Source organism: Cebidichthys violaceus, unplaced genomic scaffold (genome assembly GCF_023349555.1).
Source record: "Cebidichthys violaceus isolate CVI_PGR_0920_01 unplaced genomic scaffold, fCebVio1.0.p SCAF_17, whole genome shotgun sequence".
Classification (NCBI taxonomy): domain Eukaryota; kingdom Metazoa; phylum Chordata; class Actinopteri; order Perciformes; family Stichaeidae; genus Cebidichthys; species Cebidichthys violaceus.
The window spans coordinates 8,766,714-8,787,078 of NW_027176340.1; the positions used below are offsets into that span (position 1 = coordinate 8,766,714).

Genomic DNA, 20,365 nt, shown 5'->3' on the forward strand with positions numbered 1-20,365 from the left:
ATGCAATCCAGTGATAAGATTATCCTATAGGACGCCTTGTTATAAGGCTTTATAGATACATTATAATGTGTTATTATTGAGCTTATTAAGCATTATAGATATGACTTTCATAAATGAAAGACATGATGATGATGATGATGATGATGATGATGAAAGACATGATGATTTATTTTTTTACAGTGATAAACATAAGCATTTTTAACCAATAAATAATTTGTATCAACTTATTTATCAGAAAGTAAAAAGTAAGTAAATATATCTGCTGGTAAACTGAAGTAAAAAACTGACTGTGATCGCTAATATGAATGTGTCTGTTTTATGTGAACTCTTGTGGACACAAACGACTGATCTGATAGATTCTTTTGACGCAGTGGGTTACTTCCATTTGGCCCTGGACGACCACGCTAACCCCGAGGCTCTGTATGTGGTGTACATGAAGCTGGCCGAGATCCACGGCAACCACATGTCCGATGTTCAGCTGTGCCGAGAATACAGAGACAGATCCCAGAGTCTGAAGAGAGTTCTGGCTGGAGAGGAATGCGCTGCTGTTGGAGAGGAGAACATGAAGGATGCAATCACAGAGCCGGGCCAAAAGAAGGACAAGGACTCTGGTGCTAATATGGGCGCGTACAGAAAGTTTGCTGAAGACAAACTGCATTTTCACTTCACCTGACAATGAAAAATGTGAAGATACGTTTGCTTCCAAGAACTGGTATAATTCACAAAGACACAGAGGATGGATGTACAGACAGTAATATTGGAGATAATCACAATAATCTTGATGCAGATGGCCTTCTTGCCTTTGGGTCTGAGACAGAAACCATCGCCAGTCAGTTGTACAGTGACAGTATTTTCACCGAGTCCTTTGATACAGCCAAGGAGCAAATCTCAGACTCCAGCAGCTCCACTGACACTTTACAAACTCACCAGACTCAAACAGATGGGAAAGACGTTGACACTGACTCCCACACGCCCAGTCAGTTACCTGATAATCACAAAAGTGACATCACAAGACACACAGATTCTGATATTCAGGATGAACAAAACACCCCCTAAAGAAACGGATATGCCTGCAGATCCAATTAAAAAAGATGCCAGTCTTGAGGACAATCTGTCTGATACTGACCGAACAGAGACTGTTGGCATAGGTCACTGATGCCAACAATAAAGTAAGTGTGGACGACTACACAGAGAAATTAGATACATGTGAACATAGTCTCTAAGTGGCACATTATGTTCTTCACTGACATATCCTGCATTTGGTCACATGTTTCTTGACCAGCACATTGACTCCAACGTTCCAGCCACATGGCACTTATTGTAGGAAAGATGACGTCAATAAGTTAAGTTTTCAGAGGATTAGTGACTCTAAAGCATGTTCCTGTTTGTATAATACATTATGTTGTTATTGCAGTTCACTGTGCCTGTTGTATATGTTTTCTAAATGTACGTTTTTGTATCTCTTTATAAAATCAATAAATCCAACGTTTATTGAAGTAAATTATATATTTGTCCGTGTTGAAAGGAGTTGCAGTTGTCGTCAGTTGATGTCTAACGTTATGGAGTGAGTGACCTGATGTAAAGAAGACTAGACAATTTTTGGCAATATTACATGTAATACATGATTGTGTTGATTCAATAGCTTTGTTCGAAAATACAAAAGAAAAAGGCGAACATTTGCGTCAGCAAATTTATACTGTGTATAAGAAGATACCATCGAAACTATCCAAACACATCAGCAGACTGTCTCAGATTAAACTAAATCACGTGACGTATAATTTATCCATGGGCTGGGCTAATGCCGCTTTCATGTCATATCGGAATTATCGGAATTCGGAGGTCTATAGTGTAAATTGCTTCTTTAGCAACATCAAAGACGTAATAACAACTACGTAAATAGCATATTTCTAAAAGTTCCCAAATAAGCTATTCATATCAAAATAGTGTGTGTCGTAAAACCAAACAAACATCGATACAAACATCGTCGTCTGTCCCATCCATCCCACATGTCATGAACGCGTCGTAGTTGCCAGGTTGGGATTTTATCAGCTTCAATTTGTATGTGCAAGTAATATTTGGTATTTTAACCCAATATACATTTATTTATATAGATAATATAAAAACACATTAATTGTGAGATTCACTTCATATATCATATAATTGTGTAACACATTGATTTAGTTGACAATTCAGTAGTCATTTAAACAAATATCGGAGTTTTTTTTTCTTTGTTCATTCGAATATCTATTGATCTAAGTTGTTTATATTTCAGTAAATGTATGTATTGAACATTCAGCATTCAACATGGTCAGTGAGCTCCGCCACCACAGCGCAGTCTTCCTGGTTGGGTCGTGTTCGTGCGGGGAGGAGTCACGCATACCTGGCAACATCGACAGTCGCTTTGTCAACGCTTCATTGAGCCAAGATGGCAGATTTCGAAGAGCTCAGCGATGAAGAGAAGGTATTACTTTATAAATTCATACTGTGATTATTATATTACCCTCAACATTTGCCTTGAACAATAAGAATGCTTTATGAAACACTTACCATGTTGCATGGATTGCCAAACGGACCGTATAAGGTGTCTGATGGTGGAGCTAGCGAGGCTAAAACCAAAGCAGTGTTGTTTCTGACAGTTCAACATTGTAACTGTTACCTTGCATGGCGTTCCTGTGCACAAATGCATAATATAAGTTAGCTAATATATGTGAGGCCGCCCCTTTATTGAATTAACATGACATATGTGCGCGGTTGAGCTTGATGTCTGATTTAACGAGTTTGGAATAGTTGGAAATGATGAGCTAACGTTGATGCTAAATGGAAGGAAGTAGATGTACTTCCTGCATTTACAGTGAGGATAATGGCAGTGCCTCGGCACTGTAACACCACCCACACCCAGTTTACTACAACTCAATGAAGCTGCTTATACTCGTCTGTATCACATCCGAAGTTGAAGTTAGTCGCTCATGTTAGACGAGTGTGCAGGTATTTAGTATTTAGCTTGTATGCCTGTAACTTTTTGCACCAGACTCATCTTAACGCAGTGTTATTGGGGCTTGGCGCTGCTCCCCCTGCCTCATGCTGCGACATGTTGTAAAGTAATGCTTTGCATTCCTAAAGCTTACACCGCCAAGCAATACTGCAATGCACCTTTAAAATATATGTAAAACAAGTCAGTGTAATGAAAGGATTGAAATTCCTCTATTTGGCCCTTTTATTAGTTATTTACCTCTGCTAGTATCTTTATCAGACACGAGCTCACATTGTTGAACTGCTTGGTGGAGAGTCTGAGCCCGGGAGGGATTTTTCTGGGCTCTGAATGGAGTAACTTTTCTGGAGCATGGTCACATTAGGCTACTCATTGTTGTGCCCCTTCAGCCGGACAGCCCATTGTAGGCCAATGCCAGCTGCAGCCTGGAGGCAAATACACGACACTGTCTGCTTGACAGACGGCATCACTGGCACGGGCCTCACTATAATGTGGCAGTGACATTAGGATGTCGGACTGATTAAAGCCAGGGAAGTCACAAATGAGTGAAGGGAAAACGAATCAAGGGTTACGGCGACATCTCTGTAACTAAACAGTCCTTACTGTGTATTACCATTTAAGAGCACGAGTACCAATGTCTTCACCCTGCGGCTTTGACACCACATGCTTACACTTGCATTCTGGCTGCTAAGAAAAGCCCTTGGGCGACATACCCTGTTTACCATCTAAGGAGTGGCCGAAATAGAGCTAACAACCCTGTGGCCAAGAAAGATAGCAAACTGCTCTCTGCTTCGCTCTAGTGGCTATTTGCAGTTTTTTTTCTCCCATTTCTCCTATACACTACCTGTTATTCAAAGGAGAATAAATGAGCTGGATTTTCTCAAAAACATGCACCAGCTTTGGCAAGAGAGGAGTCTGTTGTTTTTCTTTTCTACCACAGTTTATTTAAGCAAGAGGGGAACTGAACCGATGAGGTACACGCTGTATTTTGTGATAATGTGTTTCCTCTTTCAAGTTTTATGACAAGATATTTTATGTACTTCTAGGTCCGAATTGCAGCTAATTTTGTGATGCACTCACCCCCAGGGGAGTTCAATGAAGTCTTCAATGGTGAGCATCATTTGTGAGTAACGTCTTTAGGACTACTTGCGTTTTAATGTGTATGGAAACAATTTGTTCATGCTTTTCTTGTGTTCATTTCTCTTTTCCAGATGTGCGAATACTGCTCAACAATGATAACCTTCTCAGAGAGGGCGCGGCTCAGTAAGTTTCATAATTTTCATTTTTTATATGTAGTAAAAAAATTATATTTTGGATGTACGTGCAAATTATTGTTGTGTTATTTTTCTGATATAGTGCCTTTGCCCAGTACAACATGGATCAGTTCATTCTTGCCAAGATTGATGGATATGAAGATCAGGCAAGTTTTTTTCTTTAAAAATAATATCAAGATAATTTGATTATCTCATTGAACCCACTAAAATGCCAATATCATTATTCTACATTATAAAGACGATTCCTGAGTAACAGGCCAGTTTCTCTGTCCCCTGAAGGTCCTGATAACGGAGCACGGAGACCTGGGGAACGGTCGCTTCTTTGACCCTCACAACAAGATCTCCTTCAAGTTTGACCACCTGAGAAAGGAAGCCAGCGACCCGCAGCCCCATGACGGCGGGTCAGCTCTCAGGTCTTGGAGAGACGCCTGCGATTCTGCCCTGAGGGCCTACGTCAAGGAGCACTACCCCAGTGGAGTTTGCACCGTAAGAATGCTCTCCTAGCCTGCACGGCCATAGTCAGCATTACTCGCAATGAATCACCCGCTCATCATGTTTTTATCTGCTTCAGGTTTATGGGAAAACAATTGATGGCCAGCAGACCATCATCGCTTGTATCCAGGGCCATCAATTCGAGCCTAAAAACTTCTGGTAATTTGATAGAGGATAATGATCTCATTTTAAACTCCCTAATCAAATTCACTGAGACAATTATGTTGCTGCAGCACAGAGGCAGTGTGTTATGGTGTTAGGTGTGTTTCGGGATCGGTTTTCAAGTGTATTCTTTTACTTTTTCTGTTTCCAGGAATGGTTGCTGCCGGTCTGAATGGAAGTTCAGTGTCTCGCAATCTACAGCACAAGTGGTTGGAGTCTTGAAAATACAGGTATGTTGAGTAATTAACGGGTATAGTTTGAACTCTGCTGTAAAGTTATTTTTGTTTCACTGTTTTATGCCTCTCCTCTTTCCTCATTTCCAGGTACATTATTATGAGGATGGAAATGTGCAACTGGTCAGCCATAAAGATGTACAGGAATCACTGACTGTGTCTGTAAGTATGTTAACATATTAATAGTTTTTCTATTTTTAACTCTAGAGTGATATAAGAAAGCTGAAGATTGTTATTTAACCATGGTCAGACAAAGCTGAGTATTGATTATCCAGAATCAAGTAGAAAATAATTGAATGGATTTATTTGAGTATTTCATATTTGATTTATGTTGATGTCTGTTTGAGTTGTTTAATTAACCCACAAATGTATGTTCTGGTAGAATGAGAGCCAGACTGCAAAAGAGCTTGTGAAAATAATTGAGGATGCAGAGAATGAATACCAGGTATGTGGGAGTCAAGAAAAACAGGGAGTTGCCCCCGTATGTGATCGAAACATTTTTATTATTGTGCCATGCTTAGTACATAAGACACAACAGATGTGTGTAAGTCAGATCCAGAATACTGCTCATACATTTAGAAACACTGCCACAAAAGTAACCGTTACTCATAACTGACGTGCTCATCTTTGATTGTCATTCAGGTGGCCATCAGTGAGAACTATCAGACCATGTCGGACACCACGTTCAAAGCCTTACGCAGACAGCTTCCAGTCACCCGCACCAAGATCGACTGGAACAAGATCCTCAGCTACAAGATTGGCAAAGAGATGCAGAATGCTTAGAGGACAAGAGGCTGATTGGGTTACGACAAGCAAATCGGGGAGAAGCTGATGCTCGCGCAAACATGTGTGACTCAACGTAACGTACTGTATGTCCTGCTAAAACAGACATTTGTTCGAGGGGGTTTAACAGAGAATGACAGCTTCCGTTATGCACTACGAGGAGATGCCTTCATTTTACAAAGACATTGAGTGATGTTACTGTTGCTCATTTGCAAACCTATAACTTTTTAAAAAAACAAAACAAATAATGCCTTTAGTAACACTGTGAAAGTTTGGTTATTTACCTGCTATCCAAATTCCCAGTCACATGTTAAACACACACACAGTTTCTGATCCCTCAGTGCTTCAAAATGGACACACATTCTCCCAAAACCCCTTGAATTTCATGTAGCAACTAATTTACACTCTATATAACATAAGTGATATTCTTCAAGAGCTTCCAATACCTCCTTAGTTTCTTATTAACAGAGGGCAAATACTGTATGCAATTCGATATATTAACTGAGCGGCACTTTAAGGCACCAAATTATACATCTGAAGATTTCATCTGTTTAGACGTATGTTTCCCTTTGGATTCCGGGTTATAGCCAAAGCATACATTTGTTTTTCTTTTCCCATTCACTGACTATATTTAGTCTTTCCTCCTTGAAGGTCTTTCACTTCTCCTTGTTGTTGAGAGACATTTTTGGTGATAATCCCTATATACCGCCCTGAACTGATACAGTATTGGTGTCCTCCTGAAAGCTGTTTGCCTTTAGCTTTTGCTATATTTTTTTATACAAACTGTAAGTACATTTATTATTCATGAAATAAAAATAAGATCTTCAAGCAATAGTGATCGCTTGTGTTTTACATCATGTATGGAGTTTCTTTTAGAGAGCCTGGACACCAGATGTTTTCATCTGGGTTCTGCGAATTTAAGGTAGTTATTGACCTAAGGAGGACTTTACACTCTTAACACGTTTTCATTTTTTTTTTTTTTAAAGACTAAATTTGACTGCTTTTTACACAAAAGACGGTATTAATTGAAATAAAATAAACTTTAGTATTCCTGATTAGAATGACATACCGAACACCAGCTCATAGTGTAGTGAGATACAATTTGTAAAGTATATGTATTTTATTTTTTAGATTAATAAATACCATTTGTGAATTAAATAAAAACTCACTATTACTTTGGTTAGTCAGATTTTAGGTAGTTGGGGTTGTGCTGGGGAATTTGGACCAATGACACTGGATGCACAAATGTATTTTACAAAAGTATTTGGCAGTGGCCTTATCAAAATATGTGAAAAAAACTGTTTCAAATTTCATTAAGGTTTGCGTTATAATGAAGAATATACAGTAGTTACATTTCATGTTACATGTCAATAACTAAGTATGTAAATGAAGAATATGATTCTGCTGTTTCTTAGTGCACTGTGGTTCTGTGTGTCAGCATTTAGCTAGGACATATTGTAAACTTCCCTATACAGCAACAATGTTGGTCTTCAATTTGTGAGGTATTTTTGCCTCTTTTCTGATGATTATAGACCAAATGATTAATTGAAAATATTAGATGATACAATAATTAAAGTAATTGTCAGTTGCAGCCCCAACTCTAATGATTAATCAAAAATCCCAGTGTTCTCTGGTCACAAATTTCATTATGTGAAAATGTACTGCTTTTCACCGTTATAATGCAAATTAAAAATATTTGGGTTTTTGGACAAAAAACATTTATAAAGAACTCACTTTAAAGTAATCCATAAAATAATAGTAATACAAATCAATAGTGTGTCAAACATGAAATACACATTACGTTATTTATCTTTTGGCATGAGATTTACAAGCTTTCCAGTCGTCAATATTATCCATTATTAGCTATAATGAATCGTTTAATAAAGCTATGTGTATTTAAGAATTATGAAGAAAAGATTACATATGATTATAATACATTTGAAACAGATGGAAACGCCCATTTCACATGACTCCACACGTTCTGCTCTGCTGACATGTAGCCCAGGGAGTGTCATCAATAACATGTCTGAGGATGTATTATACTCGTCATAATAGTCGGGTGGGGAAATTCAACGGCTGAGGTTTGATAAATAAAGACACAAAACTTTGCGCTAAAGATGTTGGTTTCAACTCCGTATTTTGTTTTGTCGCTGAGGTGTTTTCGCTTTCCGTATGTAAAACAATTGCAGACGTTCCCTTCCGGTAGCAGTCGAGGCCGTCGTTCAAAATAGTGAATTTGTATATAAAAATAATAATAATAATAATAAGGAGAAATCACTGGCGGTGTTATGACCACATGTGTGTAATGGGTTCTGACAAATAAATCAACGGCAAAGTTTAACTTCCGTATAATGAAAACTTGCGCAACACGCGCAAAATACGTGACGTGGAAATGTGCAGCGCATTCACAGCAACAGCTACATTGATACTTGAAGAAATTGACGGCGATAGTTGGTCAGCCGGTGAACTTCCTCATTTGAGTCAGGAGACACGCCATCATGTCGCTTAAAGACTCGCTTGAATCCGGACTGGACTTCATTGAATTTCTGGGAGACAGAATATCCACCACCAGCAAAAAAGAACTTCGGAACATCTACAACTCTGAATTTAAGGGCAGGTAACGTTAACGCGCGTCGCATGCAGTGGTTTGACTGCGCCGTGTCTGTGGATAATACCACTCCCTCTCTCTGTGTGTGTGTGTGTGTGTGTGTGTGTGTGTGTGTGTGTGTGTGTGTGTGTGTGTGTGTTTATGTTCATGTTCACAGAGAAGGAATAAAAGACCCAACCTTTCACAGTGTCCTGCGTGCTCTACTTAGATGCAACAAAGCCCACATGAAACAGGGGGAGATCTACATAAATGTCAAACCTCAGGTAGGATGCGCTGCTCCTTCTCTTGTGCTGTGAGGGAACAAGCCTGGACATAAAGTACAGAAATGAGAAAGCGTCATGTTTTTCTTCTTCTTTTAAATCACTTCCGTAGGTTCGAGTGTATTGTGACCAATGGAGGAGGCCCCGGGCCCCTCAGCCCCCAAACACTCCAGGCTCTGGCTCTCCGAAGATGGATGAGACACCTTCACCCTCCTCTGGCCCCTCAACGCCGATGAAGCCTGTGCTGACCCCGAAGAAAAAGCTGGCTACGGAAATCCTTAACAAGTTGAAGGTGAACAGGTAGGTGTAGGCCATTATAACATTTTATTCTTTTTTTAAATATCATATCAAGTGAGACATTTTGACAAGTTGGGTCAAGCAAAGTCGATTTTTATTGTTTATTCCATGTGCACTGACATTAAATCTGATTCCATAACCATCATGTGACAATAATAAAACAGGTGTGTGAGGGGCTGGAGCTGGTGGCTTTTGAAGGTGATGGTTCAGCTTTATTGTCGCAAAAGATTGCACAATGAAATACAGTTGAATATGACTAATACTCACATATTTTAGATTAGAATAAAATAAAACAGGCAGTACAATGGAACAAAGTATATAAAGTATAGGCCCTGCACAGGCACCTCATTTCACCAATAACACTGATGCTCGATAGATGTTCTGGGCGGTTTTAATTACCCGCTGAAGTGCTCGCCTGTCCTGGACTGTGGTCCTCCATAAAAGTTATTAAGAACCTGTCACGGGTATTTTGCCTTCTTAAGTTTCCTTAAGAAGTACAGATGTTGCTGAGCCTTCTTTATCAGGGTGATGTCCATGACAGGGAGGTAATCATTTAGACTTTCCACATGTAATGTTTATGATAAGGATCTGCGTGGTGGTGCAGTGGTTGGCATTGTCAAAAAAGCTTTCTGGGTTCAAACCTGGCGGTCAGCCGGGGTCATTTTTTCTGTGCTGAGTTTGCATCTTCTCCACGAGCCTGTGCGGGTTTCTTAAAAGACACACAGGCTAAATTGTACATCGGATTGCATTTCGGAATCTGTGTACTTCCTGTGACAGACTGGCGACCTGTCGAGGTCCATTGGTGGATTAGAAGTTAAGTTAACAAACATGAACTGTGTCCTCAGTGGGGATCCTGCTGGGGACCTGTTGGAGCTTTTCATTCCCACTCTCTCTTTCCCTTATTTCACTTTTATATCAACATTTGTATTACAATTTAGCATTTATCTGACTATATTAACAACAAACACATGAAGATAAAGAGAGGGGGAGATGGGAGTGCTGACATACATACTGTAGCTCCACAGCCAGAATCAAACTGGGAAAGGTACAATCAGCAGTATTTTTACACCATCTTACAGTCACAAGCGTTACAGTTGTAATCTCTGCAGCCTGACCATGACACTCTCTCTTACAGGAAAAAGTTGACATCTGACAAGGGGGGCATTGAGATCACCTCAGACCCCACGGCGAGCGGTGGAAAGGTTCAGTTCACTGTGGATCGTCTGAGGGAGATGTTCATCCTCAAGTTCCACATTTTAAACAAGGGCACAAACTGCGTACACTTCACCTTCTACACTGCTCTGCACAAGATCCGCTGTTTCACTCTGGAGGATGAGAGGAGAGTGAACAGAGCTTGTCCGCTGTTCCTCTGTCCTGGTGAGACTGCTAACGCTCCTCCGCTCTGTTTTCATCAATTTAAAAAAATATGAAGAGAGGTAATTAACGCTCACAACTTCTCCTCTGCCGCCTTCTTTCTCTCACAGGAGAAAGCTATGAGGTTGTGGTTCGGTACATGCTGAACCACTATGGATATTTCCCTGCCACGATGTACTTTGAGTTCTGCCCAGATCTGCCAGGATCCGTGCCCTTTTGCATTGTGAGGGAGATGGAAGCAGTAGCCAGGACCCCTCTGGCTGTGGAGCTGGGGCCTGTGGCTCCTTACAAACCATTTCAGGTGGTCACATACAAGCCTGTCAACACTGTGATAGTGGAGGGAGTACCTCCTCAGGGGTAAGTTATAAAAATATGGATTGCAAACCAGTTCAAGACTCAAAATAGAATCTCACTATTATCCGTTGTTAGAGGGGAAACCTCACAGATTTGACACGTGGGAACAAGGGGGCAGCATGAAGTAATTTAAATGGAGCATCATTTGGGTCTAAAGACTACGAGTGTGGTTGTAGAGTTAAAAAGAAGTGGGCTTACTCGACCCATGCATTCTGCTCATCATCTCAGCTTGAGAATTTCCAGCCGAACTGTCCCAAGTTCCGTTGTGGGCACCAAGTTTTGATCAAGAAAAATGAAAATTAATTAAAAAGATGATATCTCTGGTTCAACCATTTTATTCTTATACTTTCTAGAGTGCAATGCTCAATTGGTTGGTTACTCTTTTAAAGAAAAAGAGTCATGTTGGTCCCATAGTTTAAAGTTGCTCAACACAGAATTCAGAGAGAACCTTTTTAAGAATTATTGTTGTAGTGAGTGTAACCGATAAATGCAGCATATCGTCTTAATCTCTCCAAATAAAATGAGTACAGATCATTTTCACCAGCAGCAGGAAATTCATTCTTTCAGATTTTAGTACAAATATTGGATTTGGGAGCTGGTTGAAGCAATTTTCTTCAGTTGTAATTGAAATTGATCAACAAATGGACCAGGAATGCTTACAGACATTTGATTTTGGTGTTTGTGTTTTGTTCTCTGCAGGTCTGGAACCCCTCCAAAGACGACAGTGAAATTAGGAGACTATAAGTACCCTTATTACCAAAAGGAACTGGCTAAACAAAGGATGGAGGACTCTAAGTACCTCTCTCCAGCTGCTAGACAGAAACTGGCTTCAGTAAAGTGAGAAACTGACCTAATTATTTACAGCAAATCTAGTATTTTCTGGGCTTAACTCCCTCATCAGCACAATGTTTGTGTGTGTGATGTATGCCTAGGGGTCTCCTCAACTCTTCCTTGAAGATGAAGACGTATGCTCAGCGATTTCACCTCCTGCTACACCTGGAAGAGATACAGATGGAGGTGGACATCCGGAAGTACGATCTCCACGATCAAACCTTGACTCAAGACCAAAGCAACAAAAAACTGCTCACACTCAGAGTAAATTAATCCTCATAGTACACATCTACTGCTTTACATAACCTCTTGCTTCTTTTGATGTTCTATTATTTCTATAAGTTCTATAAGCTTGCTGATTTGAAGAAAGCTCAGTGTTTGGAATGAACAAAAAGCACAGCTGTTATTCTCCAACAGGTTCCTGGTGTTGCTGAGAATCGTCCATCTGTACTACGGGGAGATTGTCTCAGGGTGTCCAAATCAGGAGACACGGTCGAGCCAATCACTGTGTACACCGGATATGTTCACAAAGTGGAGCTGGACAGTGTGAAGCTGGGCTTCTCAAAGAGGTAAGAGCTGGACTACGTATACTTTTCTGTTAGAAACCTGGTATACATCTCAGACAGTGATTAAAGCACCTTCCTCTCATTTCCCACCCATTTCAGGTTGTTGCAGTTTTTTATCAGCAATATGAAGTTTGACGTCGAGTTTACCATCAACCGGTACTCCTTGAAGCTGCAACATCGGGCGGTGGACTTGGCAGCAAAGCATCAGCTCGAAGAGGTGCTGTTTCCGTCTGGTGCAGCAGTGGCTAATCTCTCCATGCCTAAACTCAGGTGTGGTGCCTGTACACATAAAGTTCAAACACACAGAATATCAAAACACATCATGTAGTATCACCTACAAAATGCACAGAACCAAACCACCTTAAAGTCTGTATCTTGTGTACTTGTAGTGCAAAGGAGATTAAACTGTCTGTGGTATTATTGATAAGAGTGTATGAACTCTTAATGATTATCGAGTGTGCCCAACAGCCTTCGCCTCAGCTCTCTCTGGGCACTTATCCACCATATCGTAAGAACAGGCTGTTCTTTGGTTAAATGCCATAAACTTACCTCTAGTGGATATGGGCAGAATATTGAGGGTTATTTTGGCTGAGAACACGTACCAGACAAAGTGCTCTGTTAACTGCTTAGACTTGAATGTAACAAACTCACCTTCTCGTCATACAGATAGATACAAATAAAGGTTTTAATCTCCACATTTTGAATGTTTTTCAGTGTTAAAAGTGTTACACCAGTGTGTAAAGTGTAAATATCCATTCTCATATTGTTACTCTCCAGGATGTTCAACCAGCAGCTGGAGAACAACCCGGAGCAACACGCTGCGGTCCAGCGCATTGTGGCCGGTTCATCAAAGCCCGCCCCTCATCTTGTGTTTGGACCACCTGGAACTGGAAAGACGATCACTCTGGTTGAAGCTATGCATCAGGTATTAGGTGTTCAAGATGTGATGTTGCTAGTCTGCAGTCTGAAAATGAATTAACAGCCTCTCACTATATTGCAACGGGGCAATAATAACGGTTTCTGGGACAAAGCAACACATTTGGTGATGTCCCCCTTGGATTATAGGCTGTTGTGATGGCCATTTTAGTTTTATATACCAAACAATTAATAGATAAAATATTTGTCAGGTTAATCGATAATGAAAACTAGAGACTCAACTGCACACCTGTAAAGTTACGTGACTGCATTATGTACTGTTGTGATGCTATCGCGGTCATGAAATCTGTCCACAGAAACACACGCACACACAGACAGACTCCAAAGGTGAAAACAATACCAGTGTTGCTGTTGCGACTGTTATCTAATAATATATGTCTATATACAATAATCAATAGCCCTAATATGAACACACTTTTATCTGCCAGAGTTACATATTTCTGTGTTTGTCTGAGCTCTCCTTACTGGTTTGAAGTGGGCGAGTCTTGCTGGGGAAAAAAATGTGATGTAAATTATTTCCACCTGCTAATCTGATTTTAGGAATCAGAAATCTGTAGACAGATTGCCTTGAAGATGCCACTGTCAGTCAAATATGTTCAAACCACACCCACACATCTTGTAGAAGCAGATTTGATTGTTGATTGAAGTCTCAGTAAAATATTACAAAGCATCAAAATAATTTGTGGATAATAAGAGTGAGGAATTTTCCTTTGCTTATATCAACAGGTCAGCAGAGCAGACCCGTCAGCCCGCATCCTCGCCTGTGCACCTTCAAACAGTGCATGTGACCTCCTCTGTGAGAGACTGATGGTTCACACGGATGCTGCTCAGATTTACCGTGTGTACGCCAGCAGCCGAGACCCAAGAAGCGTCCCCAAGAACCTGCTGGTGAGCATCAGCTGGCTTTTCTACATCCACAGGATAATCTGGTTACTGGCCATAAACCAGCTCTGATTGGTGGTAAATTATCCATAAACAAATTTGAGTTTAGGATATCCTGCGATTCAGAACACTTACAAATCATCTAATTAACTAAGATGTATGTTGGACCCATAACATTTTCATTTTCAAAGTAAAACCTAAATTGAAAAAGAGTTTACATGTCACAGTAACTCAAACAAATAGTCCCACATTTTCATCATCACAGTGATTCAAATCAGAGTTTACCAGTTTGATCATAACAATTCTTGATGTTTGTTGATTCAGATGTGACTCGAGTATCCAAGTAAAGAACAGAATTTTTTCTGCATATAGTCAAAGGCATTGTTGAAAAGTGTTTCCTGTTTACCAAAACTCTTGTGTGGAGCATAGATAAAGAACTGTAATAGAAGAGACTGAGATAGACAGACAGATATCTCACAGTTAAATGCTTTAATTTAAGGATGAATGGAAAAAGTCAAGTTTGATCAGAGGTGTAGATTAACACATATTTTTCTTACACATTGTCTCATCTTGTGTCTCTTGTAGAAAAATTGCAACTGGAACCAAACACAAGATGCTTTTGTGTTTCCAGTGAAAGAAATTCTGATGACATACAAGATCATAGTTACAACTATGGTCACAGCCGGCAGGTAAGTTGCTTGCATGACAGTAATTATTCAGTATTCCGCACTAGTTGGCTCCTTGGCATCATCCTTTAGTTTGAGCTGTGTTACACTTCCTCTTCCACTTATTATTCTGATAAAAATGTGTGTTTCTGTTTTTAGGCTGGTGTCTGGAGGAATGCCAGTCGGCCATTTTACCCATATCTTTTTGGATGAAGGAGGCCAGGCAGTGGAGCCAGAGTGTGTCATTGCTATTGCAGGTAAATGCTGATTATCTGACTTATCAGTAAACTACAACACGTCTTTCGTTTTGGTGAAAGGTTGATGAAAGAGTTAAAAATGGAGGCATATTTTTAAGATGCATACACACTGATACAGTAAACAAATCGTGTTTCCAAAGATTTCACACTCTCATAATGTCTTATGTCTCAGACTGACTATTTTTATTAACTTTTCACTGCTTCCACACTCCAAACGGCAGACTAGCAGTAGAGCTGCATTAAATCTAACCCATCTGCCTGTCCTTTCACATTACACTGGTTCAGTCAAGGTGGTCTTATGATTAATGGTCCGAATGTATCCGGTCCGAGTTTGTGAGAGCTTCACCAGTGGTGAAAGTGATGCATCTTGCTTCTGATCGGTTGGACTTTGTGTCACAGGTCTGCTCAGTGCAGAGAATGGTCAGCTGGTGCTGGCAGGAGATCCCAAGCAGCTGGGACCGATCCTTCGATCACCTTTTGCACTGCAGTATGGACTTGGTGAGACGAGGAGGGGTCACATTTGTTTGTCCTATGTGTTCTATAGCACATTATGATAGTAGTTATTGGTCTCCTAACCACATGATTCAATGGTTTAAATGTAATGCTGTGACAATGATGTTCTTCAGGGCTTTCTCTGCTTGAGAGACTGATGAAACACAACACTTTATATCAGAAAAGCACAGACTCTGGGCACTTTGACACCCGCTTTGTCACCAAACTGCTGCGAAACTACAGGTATGTCTTCCAGTTCTCACCTCCATTTTGCTTGTTACAGTTTTAATTAAAGCTCTTCAGCTTTCTTGTTTTTCATTCTTTTCTTCACTCAGGTCTCATGCTGCCATTCTGGAAATCCCCAATGAGCTCTTCTATGAGAATGAACTGCAGGTGTTTGCTGACCAGTGGGAGCGTGATACCTACTGCAACTGGGAACACCTTCCCAAAAAGGTGTGGCTGCAAGGACATTCAGTTTATTCATTCAGAATAGTAAAAGTTACAGGTCAAATGGCTGGACATATTTCTGACCAACTACAGTTTATTTACATACAAACACAATACAAAAGATGGTCTTGAGTCTCATTATGGGAAGTGTAGGATCCAGGGGTTTTAAATGTTGACCCACACAAGGAACTTTAAGTCGGGATATTTCAGCCTCTGCTTCACTGATTTTGACCCTTTTATTTGCCAATCCGTCTCTTGAAAGTCCCCAATCTTTATGGAAGTGCAATATTAATTTGCTGAATTGTACCTTTTAATTGTTATTCGAGTCATAGCCATATTATATACAGTTTTTTAACACAGAAACCAGCCTTAGACTGCCACAGAAGACAACACAACAATCTTTACAACAAATCAGATCTTATTATTGAAAGACAAGTCTCATTTGGAAACAAAGTGGGGCAAAAATGAAATTCTAGAAAACTGTCAGTAGGATAAAAGGGAAGGCTATTTGAAGAGGACAGTCGTGCATTAAACAAAAGTGAGCAGAGATTAAACAACAAAAACTAAACAGGACATAGTGAAAATATAGTACACAGATCACCAAATAGCATGTACACCACATGGGGACAACATGGATAGCTGACAGCTGCTCGCATCACTACAGGGTTTTCCCCTGATCTTCCATGGGGTGATGGGAAAAGACGAGAGAGAGGCCAACAGTCCTTCTTTCTTCAACGTGTCTGAGATTGAAGTTCTGGTCGACTACCTCACCAAGCTGATGGAAACACAAGGAAAGAAGGGTCTCCCCAAACTCTCCGCTAAAGACATTGGCATAATCGCCCCTTACAGGAAACAAGTGAGTCTGCCTGGCATTCATTTTGTGTTTTTAGAGATGTGTATAAACGGTCTGAACTCATCATCGGTAATATGCTTACTTTTCTTACAGGTCGAGAAAATCCAAAAGGCCCTGAGGTCCGTCTCAGCTCTGAGGCGATGGAGTGATCTCAAAGAGCTCAAGGTTAGCAATGCTGCTCTAAACACATCTTTGTCTATAAGGTGAAAGAAATACAAGGATGCTCATTTAAAGTCTCTTCTGCACAGAATCAATACAGAGACATTCAAATATGTTGTTCATCTGTGTCCTTTCATGCACACGTGAAAGGAAATAAAGATTGTGTTTATTCACAACTATATTATTTGAAATCACATTTTGTACTTTGGCTGTTTCTCTCCACGATATCAGGTGGGGTCTGTGGAGGAGTTTCAGGGACAAGAGAGGAAGATCATCATGGTCTCTACTGTCCGCAGCAGCGTCAACTACGTCAGGATGGACAAAGACTTCAACATTGGATTCCTGTCAAATGAAAAGGTGGGTTGGATGTTTCTTTCTTCGTATAATGAAACCAGCAGGATCTTTAATATATTTATCTCTTTATCTTCTTGTTTGTGCGCATCTACTGCAGAGATTCAACGTGGCCCTGACCAGAGCCAGGTCCCTGTTGATAGTCGTGGGAAACCCTGTGATCCTCAACAAGGACCCCACCTGGGAGAAGTAAGACAAAGCAGGCCAAGTTGTCAGACACGATACAACAGGAGTGTTCTTTCAGTTTTAGAGACCGAGTTTAGATCCTTGTATGGACATGTGATTATTGAGGTTTAAAGTGCATTCTTGGCCATGGAAACAGTAGTTGATGAAACAATTTCCTCACAAGGTCTATTTTGTAACTGTTCTGGAGCTTATCACACATTTTCCTCAGCAGAGGAAGTTTACCTTAGATGTCCAAATTAAATTTTTCTTTCATGCACTACAAGGACTACAAGGCCTCCTCGTCTTTTTTTTCTTTCTTTTTTTTTTTTCTTTACATCTGCAGGTTCATCAGCTATTGTGTGAAGGAGAAGGGTTACACTGGATTTGACTTTGAAGACGCAGAAGGAGAGGATGATATTGTGTCAAGACTGGCAACCCTGAAAATCAACGTGGATTCTGACGGTCAGTACAGCGATAACCTCAGTTAAACTCAAACAGACTGCCTTCAAGTGATTCTTTGTCATATCATTATTAGCTGCAATAGTAATAATTGCATCTCAACAAAACAGACATGAAATGAACTAAAATGTTGTGTCTTTTTGCATTTGTCATAGATCCTGTTGAAGAGGAGAGCGCCCTCCAGCAGTATCTGAACCCTGAGTGGAAAAATGAGCATTAACAACTTCAGACAATTTGCACAAAATGAAGAACCATTTGTAGTGACATCCAAGATTTCAACATTCACATACATTAAGATGCATAGCAAGTATCTATTCTGAGCTTTTAATATAACATTGGCATCTTCTGTTTAGGAATATATCTAGTAATCAACTTTTTTCTAAGAGCAGTTTGCAGCACTTTTTTTCTTCGACTCTTCCTCTCTTCAGTGGCTTTTTAAATAAAGCTGCCACTTAACATAACAGTTCTGTGTGAGAAAATAAGTAGACTATTCAATTTCTCAGGAATTCATCGCTGTTTGCCTTACTGCTGTTTGCACTTAACAAGTTGGTCTCTTTTCAATTTATCTACTTCTTTCTGATAGTTGATGCCTGAAGAAATAAACTCATTTCTGAACCATATTGTGGTGCACATTGTCATGGTAGGACCTTTTGATTCATTGTCACCTTTAATGGCATCTTGCACAGTAAACCATACCGGAGAAGAATTGACCAGGGAGGGTGAGTCAGTCTTGTCTCAAAAATAGTTTATTAACAATGTTCACTTCAAATCAGTCACTACAATGATTTGTTTACAAAGCATAACAATTACCTTTTGTATAAATTGGTATCTTTTTATCATTTTAAATACTTTCAAAGTAAGAAAGAAATAAGTTACACAACACTGAGCAGAAGTGTGTGTGTTCAAGACCCATTGTTTTCTCATGCATGCATTGACATAAGGACAACTTTTGATACAACGCAACATTATCTGTATACTCTAACTGCAGTATTGTACATGCTCTTAGTGATATGTTCAACACTAGATCCTCTGCTGCTCGAAGGGAATGCTTTCATCATTATGCTTTGACTCCAGCTGCAAAAGTTATTTGACCATCTCCGCCGACCTTGAATGCCAAATAATTCCTTGGCATCAAGCTTGAGACCTGTGAACATCATGCCACAACTACGAAACGCATAACTCAAGACCCATGTTTTCATTGATAAAAAACCTTTAGGCATAAGGATCAGTTTACTCTCGCCTTGTCTGTGTGCTTGTCATCCACAATGATGCACAAAGTCCAGAGTAACACACAAGATCCACCCTAGAAAGATTTGAGGTAACAATATGTGTGTGATCAAAAGCAATGCCCCCTCTCCTCAAAAAACTCAGAATGCCTCATCTGAGCTGTGGAAAGAACTACTTCTCTTCTCCACTGGACCACCCAGTGAAAGCTTATGTGCCTGGCTAGTAGAGGCTAAGTTGCATTACAGATGACATTACTATTATATAACAGATACAGATCCTGCCAGCTGGTTAAGTTTGTTGCATGCAAAATAAAAAATATCACATTATTCAACATCCACCCTCCTTGTAGACCGACCACAACATGCAACCAAGGGACATGTACAGTACATGAGTGAGCAACAGAGGCGGAGAAAAGGATTGCCATAAAGAGTCTGAGCCTTTCTAGGATTGTATGTCAAGCTGTTATATTTTCAGCTCAAATTCTAAATCGAGTATTCTAAGAGGAGCAGTTGACGGTCTCTGACGTGTCTCCAAAAGCTGTTTTGAATACTATTCAGTATGAACCCTTGAAGATATTCTGCCTGAGACACAAAATATCAAATGTTTCTTGCCAAGAAGTGAAGTTTAAGACCAACATAGATCAGGATAAAGACAGACGAATAAACCCAATTTCCATTTTTCTACAGTTGTACCAACTTTTTTTGGCAGCAATAAAACTTTATGGCTGCAGACATGTTTTTCCAGAGATGTTTTAGAAAATGGTCCCATGATTCATTCTTGACGCAAAAGTATGATGTAAATTAGTGTAACCTGATTTACCGGTCAAGATAATGAGGCATTTATGGATGAACTCTTATGTTATAAGGACTGAAATTTTAGAAAACTGAAATTCTTCTTGCGTTTGGAGCAATTCAAATAACCAAGCTTTGTGAAACATGTCAGAAAGGTCACTCTTGACCTGGTCGGTCAGTATCGGGTTGGCATGGAGCAGGTGGTCTATTTGGTCTGGGAGAGAACAACCAAAAGGCACATCGCAACAGAGAAGGCACTGGAGGAAAACAAAACTCCTCACACAGACATAGCTCAGCGCCTCTCAAAAACATGTAAAGAATGTTATCCGACTGGAAACATCCAGTAACTCTAACACGACATGGTTTCCACCACTGGGCTAATAATGGGTCCAGCACACAGATTCCAACACCAGACGTGACTGACCAGTTTTCTTGAGTTGTAGCAGAAGAAAGGCTGA

At 40.1% G+C, this 20,365-nt stretch overlaps 2 protein-coding genes across 2 annotated transcripts; both read left to right on the forward strand.

The window, feature by feature from the left end:
• The first annotated feature begins 2,379 nt into the window (after positions 1–2,379).
• On the forward strand, positions 2,380–6,765 carry capza1a (capping actin protein of muscle Z-line subunit alpha 1a). The gene is made up of 10 exons (XM_068712486.1): positions 2,380–2,461; positions 4,036–4,099; positions 4,201–4,252; positions 4,346–4,409; positions 4,543–4,749; positions 4,835–4,914; positions 5,069–5,147; positions 5,241–5,312; positions 5,533–5,595; positions 5,793–6,765. The coding sequence occupies exons 1-10, from the start codon at positions 2,426–2,428 to the stop codon at positions 5,931–5,933; spliced, it is 858 nt and encodes a 285-aa protein (XP_068568587.1). The 5' UTR covers positions 2,380–2,425; the 3' UTR covers positions 5,934–6,765.
• A 1,436-nt stretch (positions 6,766–8,201) lies between these two features.
• On the forward strand, positions 8,202–18,509 carry mov10a (Mov10 RNA helicase a). Its single transcript, XM_068712485.1, has 22 exons — positions 8,202–8,550; positions 8,699–8,804; positions 8,914–9,101; positions 10,234–10,475; positions 10,583–10,829; positions 11,526–11,663; positions 11,759–11,921; positions 12,075–12,226; positions 12,323–12,493; positions 13,001–13,148; positions 13,886–14,047; positions 14,627–14,730; positions 14,866–14,963; positions 15,363–15,461; positions 15,590–15,698; positions 15,791–15,908; positions 16,567–16,758; positions 16,849–16,920; positions 17,146–17,271; positions 17,366–17,454; positions 17,774–17,892; positions 18,045–18,509. The coding sequence occupies exons 1-22, from the start codon at positions 8,432–8,434 to the stop codon at positions 18,107–18,109; spliced, it is 3,027 nt and encodes a 1,008-aa protein (XP_068568586.1). The 5' UTR covers positions 8,202–8,431; the 3' UTR covers positions 18,110–18,509.
• The last annotated feature ends 1,856 nt before the right edge of the window (positions 18,510–20,365 follow it).